Source organism: Echinops telfairi, unplaced genomic scaffold (assembly GCF_000313985.2).
Source record: "Echinops telfairi isolate 266 unplaced genomic scaffold, ASM31398v2 ScPeMD7_4;HRSCAF=17, whole genome shotgun sequence".
Taxonomy (NCBI): domain Eukaryota; kingdom Metazoa; phylum Chordata; class Mammalia; order Afrosoricida; family Tenrecidae; genus Echinops; species Echinops telfairi.
Genome location: NW_022103900.1, coordinates 46004300 through 46019891, shown reverse-complemented (window position 1 = coordinate 46019891; position 15592 = coordinate 46004300). Strand labels below are relative to the sequence as shown.

The 15592-nt window shown below is 36.3% G+C and overlaps 1 protein-coding gene across 1 annotated transcript in view; it reads right to left on the bottom strand.

Annotated features, from left to right (window-relative positions):
* Positions 1–15592, bottom strand: part of LRP1B (LDL receptor related protein 1B) — a 1686774-nt gene that overhangs the window by 234052 nt on the left and 1437130 nt on the right. Inside the window, exons 57-58 of the mRNA XM_045298375.1 lie at positions 5936–6124; positions 4945–5093 (exon numbers count right to left, since the gene is read on the bottom strand). Of these exons, the coding sequence (XP_045154310.1) occupies positions 4945–5093; positions 5936–6124 (338 nt within the window). The remainder of the gene's footprint in view (positions 1–4944; positions 5094–5935; positions 6125–15592) is intronic.

Below are 15592 nucleotides of genomic sequence, written 5' to 3'. Positions count from 1 at the left end.
ATGTAATTTGTTACTAGAGAATAACTTCAAGAGGATACTCTAGCATATTACTTATAAAGAAGGTGATCTGAAGCCATACTCACTTACTGAGACACAAAAAGAACTATTCCTATTACTTTTCTGTTGGGCAACTTTACACAGAGTCCCTAAAGAGCACATTCAATTTATTTCTCAGCCTAAAAACTCGTGCCTCAACAATAGTTGGTTTTAAGCTACTTCCATTTAAGAAAATGGAAGAAACATCAAATGTTCCATATTGAATATATATGCAATTGAAATGCTTGTTATTAAAACATTCACTGCAAATAATTCAACGAAGTTGAAGTCAATTTCTTCAGGTATCATAATTTTTCCTTGTTCATTTTAATAGCATTTTAGGAAAAAACACATATCACTTTTTCATCTAGACTGAACAAATAAAATAAATAACTCTCTAAAATGTATTCAGTTTCCTTTTGAAGTTCTTATTTGGGAATTTCCCAGCATCTGCATTTATCTTAGCATGTTGTGTACAAAACTATTTGTAACGTAGAACATACAGCCTACTCTTATTCTTTTCTTTTTCTAATGAAAATGGATTAGTAAGCTAAGAGTCTGTTCATTTGAAATATTGCAGCTTGCCTCAAGTAAGAGAAAATCCCATGGGAGTATTTGTTGCATGTGCCCGGAGGTGATTCAAAGGCGGCTTTATGTTAATCTCCACATGACAGTGAACATTGTCTTCTGTGACAACAGGAGGAGGAACAGAGCACTGTACCTGTAAATGACGGTGTGACTGCATGTTGAAAGGCTTTCCCACATTGGATGAGTTACTAGTGAGACAGGGCAACGGGTCAAATGTGGACATTTGGGCAGAACATTGTGTGTGTGGAAAGGGTCTGCGTGTGTGAGTGGGGTCCTTGCAATATATTGAGACTACATTTCCCAGAACCATTTGCTACACCTGCCCCCTGCCACCCCCAGCAGAAATTCCCCACTAGAAGTTTCCTGAGAATCTCTTGCATTTGAATACTCCTGTTAGGTAGCTAGACTAGGCACTAAGGGAGGGTTGTCTCCTTAATGCTTGCCCAGGGCACAACAATGAGGTTGGAAAGAAATCAGGCACCCTAATTAGACACCCATACAAAGATCCAAACTGGGCATGCGCAGACTAGGACGCCCGTAAGGGCTGGTGAAGCTGAATTTGACTAAAACCTAGGCACATGGCATTGCAAAGTTGGGCTTAAACTCAGCCAATAAGGTTGGCCAATCCCCTCAACCACGCCCCCCCAGCCAGTGGGGACCAAAGCCAGGCAGAGGCAGCCTGGCTCTCTTTGGGGCCTGATTGGCAGGCAGGTGATGCCGAGCTCTCCCTTGTCAGGCGCACGTGCACTGCGGGCCCCTGAGGCCCCTGTACTTTTTGAGTCTGATACTTGAAACTTCCCTTGTCATCGTAAAAGTCCCTTGGATTACAAAGTGCTTCTGCCCCTGGGAAGCAAGAACTGAGGTATCCCAATCCCAAAATCTAGCACCCCCAAGGCTTGGTAGGAACGTGGGAAGTAAGTACCTAGATGCGCCATGCTGGCTAGGAAGATTTTTCCCCCTTGGAGTTTGTAATAAAAGTCTCGTTGCTATGCCCTACTGGTCTCCCAAAGTAAACCTTTTTTTATTTAGGGAAGCGAGAGTCTAAACTCCAGTAACAACACTAATCATGTCACCATTATATCACCAAAGGGGGAGGCAGAATCACCTCTACAGATATTACCTGTTGGGGGGGGGCAGGATGAGGCTAATACTGAAAGCAATTGCCTCGACAACATTTCCAATGATTCTATCCAAGCACATTAATAATATTTCAAGTATCTTGAACATCTTAAAAGTCTCCCCACCCCCATGATTCAATTGTGTGTGTGTGTGTGTGTGTGTGTGTGTGTAAAATTTTGGTCTCCATTTTAATTTTTAATTGAAAGGATTTTGAATGCAGAGACAACCAGGATAAAATTGATGCATCATGTTTCCATTTTGCTAGTAACATTTTATTCATAACAATCTTTTATTCCATGTCTGAGGTTTATCTCTTTATAGCTAAAGTCAATAACTTTAAGAAGCTAATGCCAAATATAAATTTAAAACACTACAGTATAAGTGTTCTGCAAGATTAATGTTAGCTAGATAAAGGTGGTCAGAAGGAAGATGGTGATAGGACCCTGGCAGTAATATTTACAGAAAGGAGGCAGAGACCTGATCCCTACAAACCTCTCCAGCACAGAGGAGGATGAAAGGCAGATAATGAAATGAAAGAGACCTGAGATAGTGAAAAGTCTGGGTGGAGAAGGAGTGTTGACACTACCCGAGCAATGACTATGACTGAATAGATTCTTGGGTTTGGAATTTGGAGACAAGGACACATCATTAAACCTGGGGTGCTGGGGTGCAGGTATCCACATACCTGGAAAGAGGAGGTATTACCAAGAACCAGTCAGCCAATGGTGGGGTTATGCTAATAGCAGAATAAAAGGTCTGGGTTTACATTTCACCAGGCTGTTTTAGACTAAGCTAAAGGCCCTTTGGACTTTTCCACCCCCAGAGTATAGCCTTTAATAAAGTTACACTCTATGTCCAGTCCTTTTCTCCGACTTTGGGCTGAATTTTGTCACTTGCCTGAAATCTCTCTAGCAAGCAAGGGGAGTATTGGGGAATGGGGAGGTGAAAACCTTGCGCCCCTTCTCGGTAACACTAATATCATAAAATAAATTGCAGACTGCAATTAGAATCTATTTTTTTAAACCAACAGCAACAAATTATTAAATCAACTTCTGCTAATATGAAACAATGGTGTAATTGTGGCATGGCACAGTAGGTTAAACATTAGAATACTAAGGGAAAGATCAGCAGTTCAAATCCTACTAGCTGTTTCTCAAAAGAAAAATGAGGCTGTCTCCTACGAAGATTTACTGAGATTTCAGTAGCCCAATGGAGCAGTTCTACCCTGACCTTTTAAGACAGCAATAAGTCAGAACTATGTTTCTGCAAGTGGGTAAATATGGGAATAAGGATATGACATATATCAACATAGTTAAGTGTACTTAGAACAATAACAAACAAAAAGCCATTGAATTTAGAAAATTAAAGCCATTTAAAAATTTACTTTGCATTTTCTAATTTGAGTAATTTACATTTCCTATCTAATATGGTTGGTGCTTTAATAATTTAATTTTATCTTGATTTTGACTCAATTCTCATGTACACTTTGAACTCTAATTGAATTCTTATTGTGATTTACCTATTTTATTTGTCAGAAATTCAATAGTGTTTTTGACATGTGTCATTAAATCATGTGACAATAAATCAAAATCCCTTTTTAAGATAAATCAATACTGCCATAGCCTTATTGGAATGGTTAGTAGCATTGTGATACATAGATTTATTTCATTTTAATGCCTACCTCACTGAAAACTGTTTGTATAAACTGATCTTACTCTAAAGAATGTACAGTAGATATTTTTTTGTCCCTTAGCATCAGAAGAGAATGGAAGTTAAAATAAATTTATATACCAAATGATTTATAGGAATAGTGAATTGTGTTAGTTGTTTTCATTAACATTTTCCTTGAGGATGAAGCAAATAAGTGATAACACTTTTTTTTCATAAAATATGACTGAAACAAAGATATTTGAACCACATTTGTGTTGTTTCTGCTTTGCTTTTGTAGAATGTATACTACCTGCTCCTTGTCATTCTTTCAGATTCTGGTGTTACCAGCAATCCTTGGAGCCCCGGCTTAGAGATGCATCACGTCGATCTGTGTCTCTGGTGTGCCAGAGGTATTCTCTGTGTGTGTGTACTTGTCTGTGTGTCTCCCAGACTTAAAAGGATGTCAGTCATACTGGATGTAAGGCCCAATCTACTCCAGGATGACTTGCTGTGAAGATCCTATTTCCAAAGAAAGCCTTATTCTGAGGTGCTGGGAAGGGCATGTATCTGAGGGAATACTATTCAACCCAAGCATGGGATCTGAAAAATTACACTTATTTTAAGTCATCATTGATAACAAATTTGGAGATCATCTCCTTCTACAGATCATAATTTCTAGTTCAGCTTAGGCTTTCATGTAATTACCTGGTTGAAGTTTTGTGTATTAAGTAATACAAGTATTTCTTGAGTAAATACAAGTCTTCCCTTTTTAATAATTTGAAATTTTTTATTCCTTGATGTTCAACATGCTCATTCATAAGTCAAAGCATCCCAAATGATACTCTTATTCTGGTTGGCCATCTTGACTAACCAAACCCTAACAGCTCAGGCAGGTGCTTTCTCTACTAACTCATCTAATTCCTTTGCATTGGGTCTCAACAGACTGACTTCAAGAACAGACAGACTTCAAGAACAGAAGATTGAGGAAGATTTTCTCTTATTAAATTGCATACATCTTTGTCTTATCCTATGGCTTATTCAACGTAACTTCTTGAATTCTACAAAATATCCTCTAAGGATTCTGCAATTTTCACTCATGGTTTGAACCATCATTCCATATAAATCTGTGTAAAAATATTTCTAAGGCCTTGTTCTAGTAATATATTTTAAACTGCTTTACCTTTCTATAGAGTATGGAATCCTAATCCAATATTACGATAAAAGAAAAAATTATGTTTATCCATGAGCAGATTAGACAAATTAAAAAAATAGCAATAAAGCAGGTCTTTTTTAATATCTTGTTCATACATCACATTCCATTTCCAGACCTCGTCTCACCTGCCTGAAGAAGCTTGGCTTTCTGGGATATACAAAGGGCTGTTATGTAAACTGCAAGGTTTGTGATTCAAATTGACCAACTGTTTTGCAGGAGAAAGATGAGACTCCTCCTCCCATAAGGACTTCTGGGCTTGGAAACCCTATATCGCATCACTGTGAAGTAAAATCCACTTGCTAGCCATGGTGATATCTTTGCTGTTTTCGTTTACTCACCTGACTCGCAGTGCAGTTGGATAAGCACGTCCTGTTATCAGCTGCCAGATAAAAGTTGGTAGGGCACGCACAGGTGTGCTTCTTTCCAGGGGCTAACAGGCACAGATGACTGCAACCGCCATTGTTTATCATGCAGAGATGTTTGGAGACTGCAGATGAGAAAGAAAAAAAGAGCGAAATAGGATAATTGAGACTAATAACAATGTTGAATTAGAGTTACAGTATTTAAGCTTCATAATCTATATTTGAACATGACTGTGTTCAGGAAATTGTCAAGACTGTAAATATCATTTAATTTTGTTACAAATGCTACTCATTGTCCAATGACATTTATTTTGTCACTAAATACTTTCAAGAATGCATTTTCATGGAAATAAGCATTTTTAGCAGAAAAAAATTACCCCTAGAAAAAATAAACAGAGGAGCAGCATTTTAAATGAGGTCATACATATGTTTATAAATATAAATGCAAAATAAAACAGTGAAACAATGATCTAAAACTAATAAAATAGTGATTTTTCTTTGTAGGCAAGATATATATTTTAAGTAAACTGATAAACCTTTATTCAATCAGGCATGATATAATTCACAGTAGATATATGATTAAGCAAAATGAAGATATCTCTATTTTTCTTGTACTTTAGCTACAGAAATAGTCCTTCTACTCTACACCCAGAACAAGCCTTTCATCTTTATGTTTAAAAGAACATCGCTTAACTAATGCATTCTTCATCAGCTTAAATCGGTGTTATATTGTAATTTCATCTTAATAATAATACTTCAAAAATAATCCTTTGTGTAAATATTGAGCTTTTCATATGATCAACAGTTAATTGATATTATCAAAATGCATTCTTTTAAATGATTCTAAATAATATAACCTGGTACTACTTCTCAAAAATAAAATTACACTTAATCTTGGAGAAACAAAAAATGGAATGTTACTGGAAAATGGTGATGCATTTATGGAAATCATGTGAAGAATAATTACCATCAGGTTGTCTATAAGAATGATACACCTGGATATCTGTGATGGCATGCCATGAGTTAATCAGTGAGAGTCTGTCTGCTCCTGAGGTTTTATGGGCGCGGCTGAGTGACTTGGTTTTCCCATCAGTCCAGTAGATGTAGTCTTCAAACAATGTTAGGGCAATCACCCCTGGAATATCTTGATTAGGGACTGTAATAGGAGATGGTAAGATTAATGTTCAGTCTTGGAAGACTGCCAGTTAAAATATTCAATACTGCTTGGGCTGACAGAGACAACCGCTACAGAACTTCATGTGAATAATTGCTGTGACAACCTGTCAGGCCAGCAAGGTTCTTTATTACTGGTTAAGAGAATGAAGGATTGGACATAGAAATTCACTTTGCTCAGACTTAGCTTGGTTCAATCAATGACGAGGAGGGAAATGAATGAGATTCTGTTTACAAGAAAATGGCTGTTTCACTAGAAACAAATAGCATCAACATTTTCAAAGGAACTGTGTGCCTGCATGAGCACATACACGCCCACACAGACATATGTGTGGGTTTGTACAAATGCATACAAACGAGTTTAGTCGGACACATAGTGACCCTTAAGACAGGATGGCACTTGAAGGCTTTCCAAGGCTGTACATCTGTATGGGAGCAGACAGCCTCATCTCTCTCCCATGCAGCAGGTGCTGCTTTGAGCCGCTTACCCTGCAAGCAGTCCCACAATCAGAACTATCTGTCTACCTGCCTCTTACCTACCTACCTATCATCTCTTGATGTAGCTATGCACATGCATATAAGCACATGCACATACACGCATAGCTACATATAATGACACAGATTCACATACCCTTGGATCAGTTAAAAAATATTGTTACAAGATCATAAAAACCTTTATTAGGCAATACTATAAAATTATGGAGCTTTGTTTATTGATATATGCTACACCTAGGTCTATACACTTCCATTTCATTAACAACTACCTAAATCTGTCTGTGTCCTTCAATGTATGACATAGCAGTTTAGCATAATCTGGTTAATCAAATTATGCTTCTATTCCATGATCTATTGAGGAATAGAACAAAGTGGGAAGGGCAAGATAATATCTAATGGGTAGATGGGGTAAGGATTCCCAGTGGATTTCTTATAGCCTAGCCCATGCTACCCTGACATTTTGTCATTATGGGAAAAAACAGAATGATTGGGTATGACTTTTCTCATCAGTGTAGCTTTCAATTTTGCTAAAACGTATTCCTGCTAAGCCACCCATGGCTCCATCTGCATGGAGAAAATCTCTCAAGATGCCCTTCAGAATCTCCAAACCCATAGTCAGGGATTTAATTGGTCCTGAAGATCCCTTTAGAAGTGACTGGATTAGACCGTTTTGAGGGGAAAGCAGTGTATTAAAATGAAAGCAAGTATATCTCTGAGAGAACTTGGCTGTAGCCTTCTACTGGCCACAGAGACAGATTTCAACATGCTGTGTTTATCTTGAAAATCCGCTCATGCATGGACTGGGACCTTAGTAGCAATACTGTTTTGCCTTTGATTTTTTAATTATATGTTTATACTTATCTATTTTATGTGTATGTATACACATATGGCATACTTTTTGCACAAATAACATGTGTGTTATGAATTTTTTTTACAAAATAAGCAACTTCCTTCACATTAGTCTTTAATACACTGGACATCTCATGCAGATACACATTATTTACATGGGTTGCATTATTTCCTGTTGTTCTTAAATCCTTAAATCGAAAAGTAATTTTATTTTTTTCTCCTACATATAAAGTCATTCAATTATTCAGGTTGAAATGATCTGTCTACCAGAAGATTTACGATAACTGTGAGAATACTATATTTTAGTTAGAGATTTTGTTAGTCTGTTTACTTTCAAAATGTGCAGGGATAGAAGTAGAGAAAATCTATTTGGAAAATAACAATTCATCATGCATGTTTCTGTAAAGCGTCTGGTGGGAAATTAAAACTGTCCTAGAATCATACCTCCTTTGGAGGACTTTATTAATACAAACCATAGACTGAGAGACACAAATGTGAAACTTTCATTCAAAAGTTTTCTTCAAAAGGTTGTCTCTGAGCTAAATAAGAGAAAGATGCTCACATGATGGGTTGACACAGGGGCTGCAATAATTGGGTCAGACCTAACCTGTGGAGGGTGCTTTCAAGAGTGACCACTTAGTAAGGAAAACAAAGAAACATGACTAATCCCATGAGCTCCATGAATGACGACTACTTAATTACTTGTTTCATAAACATGGGGCCAGTTAAAGTACTGGACAACTTTGCTACATCTGAACCTATAGCGACTGCCCGTTAGAAAACTTTTGGAATCAGAAAATCAATAGAAGTATCATAAATATCATAAATAGAAGGTGAAATATTCAGAAATAGATAAACTCATTTCAGAAGGCATGATGGTGTTTATTTAGCTGAGTGCATAGAGAATGTAGAAATAACAGGTCAAGGAGAAGCCAATTATTCCCTCTGCCCAGTGTCACCATCTGTTTGATTCCATGCTTTGTTTGATATTGGCATTGAATGTCACTAGTAGGTTTATACGACCTCTCTAGACCTCCTGCACATTTAACAAATGCCTACTTTCTGAACAACATCAAATATAATCACCAGAGTATGTGTTCTAGAGAAAATAAACGAAATAAAAATATGCATGCATATTAAAAAGGGCAAATGTGACCTCAAACATTTAGCACGCTGCTGGCTTTAGCAAGCTACTCCTCTGAGAGAGTTTCCTTAATTACACAAGCGATACCAGTTCAGAAAAAAACAAAGCAAATAAAAACAATGAGCAAATAAACAAGCAAAAAAATCCTTTACATATTGCTTTTCAGGAGTTGAGCTCATGAATTATAGCTTGGTTCACTGCCTTTTAGGACTGAAATCTCTCCAACAATGGGTGACTGCTTAGACCTTAGGGTAACGTGTGGGGAGAGGGATTTTCATATACTAACCTCTATAATGATAAGATCAAATAAATGAATGCTGTGTTTGTTTTTCTATGTATATTTGAAAAAGCTCAATCAAATCTGCTGTCACATCAAAGTTAAATGAGAAAATGTTTTGAATCAAAAATGCCATGTACATTGGCAGTAAAATAACTCCCTGGGAGACATAAGTACAAGGTTTACATTTGTTATTCATCTATTTTTCTATAACATATCATGGCCAAATATATGTGGCAGATTGTGTATGTGTGTGTATGCATCCATCAGAACAGGAGGAAATCTAATTAATTTCAATATAGTTTAGTAATCAGTGAAGCCAAAATAAATAATCACGGATTGTAATGGTATGAGAGGAACATGTAACAAACTCATACTAGTACGGAAAAGTGGTTGGGGTGAATGGAAATTAGTTAACATTTTCTTAAAATATAAAGTATATATTCTTCTTAAGAGAAAAATAATACAACCAGTTGTCATGCACATGACTTAATTGCTTAATTTAAATAGAACTATGGAAAATATTTGAGGAACCTTTTATTGACATATATTTAGCAAAAACTTAAAAAAAGAACAAATGAAATTGCTGTGTGGGTTGTGGTTTAACAGGTACTTATTATTTATTTAAAATCTATTTTAATACTGTGCACTGTAGTTAGGTCTCTATTCTGGAGATCAGAATTACTTAATATACCATTTCCTCAAGCTCTAGGTTGCCAGTTTATATTTTAAAAATTATATCTGTCATTAGAAAGGAGTTGGTACTTGTAAAAATAAAGCAAAGAAACACTCTGATATGAACGGATTCCCTTTTAGTCAAGTGGGAGGCTGTCTGGCTAAGCCTCCCAGCAATTATGATCAATAGAAAACAGGCAGCGCAGAACGCACTTTCCTCTCGTTCCCTCACAGTTTCAGACATGTTAATACAATACCCTTGATTGTTCATTGTTGCATAGCATTTATCATGCTAAACAAGAATATTTCTGGATAATCACCCTCCAATTTTATATTTCAGGCTCAGCTAGTTTAAACAGGTAAGAACAAAGCACATCCATGATATAGTGCTCCTTCATGTTGTGTTAGCATCTTTTAGCTGGTGTTATGGTTAGGACGTAATATTGGGATACTGGCAGGCTCAAAATGACTGTTGAGTGGGTTAGTACTTTGAAATTTCACTATTGGAATTCTGTTTTCCCTCTTATTTCTCCTCTTCTGTTTGTAAATATTACTTTTTAAAGAGGAATTGTTGGAATAAAAATCAACAACAAGGTTTAGTAATAATATTAATGAAAACATTCTAATTAAAAACAAATAACTTTATTTTATTTATTTTAATTACTGACTTTAATATTAATTACTTGAATGTCAAGTAATGTATGAAAACAAATACCTGAATGATTTACATTTCATTAAGGTCATAGAGATCCTTACTCTACTATGTTTAGGAGCTTAAACTCCTAAAATATTAAAATGAATAAGAATAGGAAACTAAGTATTAAATACAATCATGTCTTTCTATTTAAAGTAATTTAAGACTCCCATTTTTTAAAGCATTAATGACACTGCAAAAACGTTTCTCATCCATTCACACCTTATATGTTGCAAAATTTTAAAATATTTTCTCTTTGTTTTTTGCTATATTTTCATTCTGTATTAGTCAAAGTTTTTGCAGGAAGCATAGAATACTACTTAAATTAAAAGTGAATTGAGCATTAGTTGCAGAACTGTGGCATGGATAAAGAAACCAATTATTGACAGTCATTTTCTAGGTTTGTCACCAAATTGTAGTGAGTAGTAGCTTAGGGAAACGGACAGTGGGCATAGGGGGAACTCCCTCGAACGCAGCTATTCTCAACACAGGGGTTGCCATCACAAAACACATATTTCCGATGGTTTTAGGAACGGAGACACCACTCTTCTATCCGTCTCCAGGTATGTCTGCCCACACGCACATACGCCCACTGACAAGTACCCAGTGTGATGACATCTTCGTGCCAACCCCATCATATACTCTCCGTACAAATACAGGTGTATGTGACAGGGTTGACGCCATAGTGTACTTAGGTGGACCAGTCACCTTACTCTGTAGACAGCAGCTACTGTGTAGAGAGCAGCTGCTGTTTTGAAAGCAGCAGTATTGGAGGTAAAACCGACACTTCATGAATTATAATTATTGGGTAAATGTAAAATCGTGTACTGTAAAATCATCAACTACTGCAAAATACATTTTAAAAATCTGTACCATGGGTAATTAATCCGGATGCTGATGGTCTTTCTATATTCAGCTGTGGTTGATGTTAATACTGACCCCCAGTGCTACTAACAGGTATGTAAAAAAAACAACAACACAGAGAATGGTAAATCATAGAAAATGTAATAAACTGTATTGACTGAACTATGCCATACATCATCTTTTGTATTATTGAAGCTGTTGTTATATATTATTTTCATAGCAAACCATCCCATGACAATGGATCCTGTAGAGAAGAACGTTAAGAAAAGAAAATATAGTGAGGATTTTTTTACAGTGTGGCTTACCTCAATAATTATAGAAAGAATGAGAAACAGCAATGTGTTATTTGTTGTGAGGTTCTATCAGCCGAATCTATGAAGCTGAACAAACTAAAATGCCATTTTGATAGCAAACATCTGAGCTTTGCCGGAAAGGATACCAACTAATTTAGAAGCAAAGCTGATGGATTCAAGAAAGCCAGCCTTGACACTCCCTTGTGGCAAGCACCACAAACAAAACGTAGAAGCCTTGAAGCTTCTTATTTGGTGGCACTCAGAATCGCCAGAGCTGTGAAACCTCACACCACTGCTGAGGATTTACTGCTGCCATCGGCCAAAGACATTGTTCGAGTTATGATCAGAGACAAATTGTTATGAAATTGAGTGCAATTTCCTTCTCTAACGACACTGTCCGCAGAAGAATAGATGCTATTTCTGCTGATATTCTTGAGCAGGTAATCCAGGAAATTAAATCTGCTCCACTTCCAATATTTAGCATCCAGCTTGATGAGTCTATGGACGTTGCAAAGTGTTCACAGTTACTGGTTTACGTGAGGTATATTAATTATGGCGACTTTAAAGATGAGTTTCTTTTGCAAACCTCTTGAAACGACAACTACTATACATGATGTATTTGACACAGTTGGTTCATTTCTGAAAGAGCATAAGATCTCTTGGGGAAAGGTTTGTGGTTTTAATATCTGTGCTCCAGCTACACTAGGATGTCGATCTGGATTTCAACGTTTGGCACTGAATGAGTCACCAAAAGTCATTGGAACTTACTGTATGATTCAGCAACAAATATTACTAATGCAGACACTACCACAAGAGTTATAAGAAGTCATGAAAATCATCATAAGTCCTGTGATTTTCGTAAAGATGAGCACTTCAAGCAGTCGACTATTGTCACAACTGTGCAGTGAGTGAGATGTGCCGCATAATGCCCTGCTATTTCACACTGAAGTGAGATGGTTGTCGACAGGAAATGTTTTAAACGTGTTTTTGAGCTTCGTGATGAACTATAAATATTCTTTAATTAGAAAGCAAGACCGTAGTTCAAAGCACTTTTCAGTGATAAAATTGAACTGCAGACAATAGCTTACTTAGTTGCCATCTTTGCCATTTTGAATGAATTAAATTTATCACTGCAAGGACCAAATGCACCATGCCTCGATTTGTCTGAAAAGATCCGATCATTCCAAATGAAACTTCAGCTTTTGCAAAAGTAAAAAAAAAAAAGGATGAAAATAAAATGTACAGGTTGCCTACCTTATCTGCTTTCTTTGAGGAACATGACATTAAACCAGAAAAAAGGATTATGATGATGATTTCTGTGAAAGAACACTTGCACAAGCTTGCAGACAAAATTTCACCATACTTTCCAAATCTACCTGACACCCCATTTGCACTTGCCAGAAGCCCATTCACAGTCAAAGTTGATGATGTTCCTGAGACAGCACAAGAGTTCATTGAACTTGTTAACAGTGATGCAGCAAGTACTGATTTCTCTACGATTCCAGTTACAAAATTCTGGATCAAGTGTTTTTAGTCTTATCCTGTTCTGTCTGAGACTGTGTTGTGCTGTCTTCTTCCATTTCCAACAACATATCTTTGTGACACAGGATTTTCCAGCTTGTTGGTTATGAAGTCTAAATACAGAAGTAGACTTGTTGTGGAAGAGGATTTTCATTGTGCTCTTGCAAAGACTGATCTGGTGAGAAAGAAGCTATCTCAACCTTTGCACTGATGTTGGCTTTTTATGCACACTCTCGCAAAATGTAGCAATGTACTTACTGCTGTTATATTAACACTGTTACCCATGTTACACCATGCTTCAAGACAAAATTTCATTTATTTGTAATTAGAAATAAATATTTCACAATATATAATTACATATTGTTTTGTGATTAATCACTATGCTTTAACTATGTTCAATTTGTAACAATGAAAATAAAATACATCCTGCATCTCAAATATTTACATGATGATTCATAACAGTAGCAAAATTACAGTTATGAAGTAGCAATAAGAATAATTTATGGTCGGGGGTCACCACAACATGAGGAGCTGTACTGAAGGGTTGTAGCATTAGGAAGGTTGAGAACCACTGCTCTAACTAATATATTTTCCATCTCAAAGATCTCATTTGATTAAAAAAATTAAAGAATAACAATTCTATCTTCATTACATTGACATTTAAGGCTGAGGATCTAGACACTCAGTAGTTCTCTTTATTGAATGACCCTGACCCTCACAACATACCCTAATTTCTTTCTTGATGAATGCATAGTACAATAAAGTATTTTTCCCCTTTTATATTTGTCAATTGCTGCCACGGAGAAGATAGAGCAAGAGCTTATTAAAACATCGAGCATGAAAACCAAAAAGGAAGAGATGAAACAAACAAAAAAACAACAATCAGCATTAAAAAGATGTGGTAAAAGCAAGATGGAATCTACACCATAAACAGTGTAGGTTGATAAACGACTGATGAAATATATGGTGGAAAAATGTGGACGAATGTGCTGTAGAAAGCCGAAGATTCATGAAGGTGTGTCAGGTGTAGGAGCGTCATGGTTTCTAGTACATTAGGAGTCACGGAGGAGAGTAGGCGGTCAGATGACCATAGCATACAATCTCCAAAGAATGGCTGCTGAAGCAGGGGCTTTATTTTCAATCACCTGGCCAGGGTCATTGTTTATAGAATAGCATTATTTCCTCTCAATTATTTGCAATACAGTACACAGTGTTTGATCGGGCAGTTTTTTCCTTATCTCAGTCACTTTAATGCACCCATGCTTAATGGTAAAATAATAGCTGAAAATAAATCCATAGGGAAAGGAATTCAATATTCATTAATTAAAATGAAGAAAAGTACAAAGAAATGACAGGAGTACTAAAGACAGCCAAGGTTTTTAATGCTATGATAGAATGCTCCAAGTTTGGTTTTTGCCACTTCAAAAAATTAATGCCATTTCTTCAAAACGTATGTTCCTAATGAAAACTTGATAGGTTTGAGAATGAGTGTTTTCTGTTCATCACATGCCTAGTACACACGGGTTTGAGCTGATACTAATTTGAAGCCTATCATACAAATCTGCTGTTTGCATATTAATACTGTTGACATAAGAGATAAAGTATGTCCCTCAGTGATGCAGTGTTTTTTTTGGGTCACGTAAATATATGACTATTTTGAAATGGACATACTACATGATGAAAAATAAATAAATTCAAATATTCTTTGGATTTTTTCCTTAGTATTTCTTGCCTGCTTTCCTCCATTTTCTTACTCAAAATAGTAAATACATACTCACTATTTAATTTAAGCTATTAGATTTAATAAAATTTTGCTCTTCCCACTTTGACATATATATTGATACATAATTCTTAATATAAAGTTAAACATGGAGGTTTCCATATTTAACATCTAAAGAGCATATTCTTATTAACGTGAAGATTTTTGAAGCTAACTGGAAATCATGCTCCATTCATTTTGAAAACTCAACTATGTCTAGGAAAATCTTCATTTTATCCTTTTTCTGAAGTAAACAAAGTGATATTGCTTCCAGGCACTTGGTAAAGGTGCATTTCCATTGCTTTGAAGCCTTCTGGAACTTTCTCTCAGTGATGAAAGACTTCACAGGCAATTGGAAATGTCTTCTGACATTGACTATCAGATACTAAATAAAAAATATGATATTCCAAACATGTACTTCAGGAATATGGATATCAGAGAACCCTAAGTTAGCCATCGAGTTGGTTCTGATCCATAGAAACCCTATGCACAACAGAACAAAACATTGCCTTCTCCTACACTGCCCTCACAAGGGTTCCTGTGCTTGAGCCCATATTAATAAGCATGAGCCCATGCTTGATCCTTTTAATAAGCGCTTGCCTCTGGGACAGGCAGAGCCTTTTAAGGGAATTGAATACCTTTTCTTTCTACATTTCTGTCATTATAAATATGTACGCATAACAAAAACAAGGACGTGCATATATTTATAGGTTTAGTATGAAGGTAGCAGATGGACGTTGGGCCTCCACTCAAAGACTCCCTCGAAGTAAGAATATTGTGTTCTATTAAACTGGCATTCCATGATGCTCACCTTCACGACACAATCGCTGAAGACAAAGTGGGTGCATAAGCAAATGTGGTGAAGAAAGCTGATGGTGCC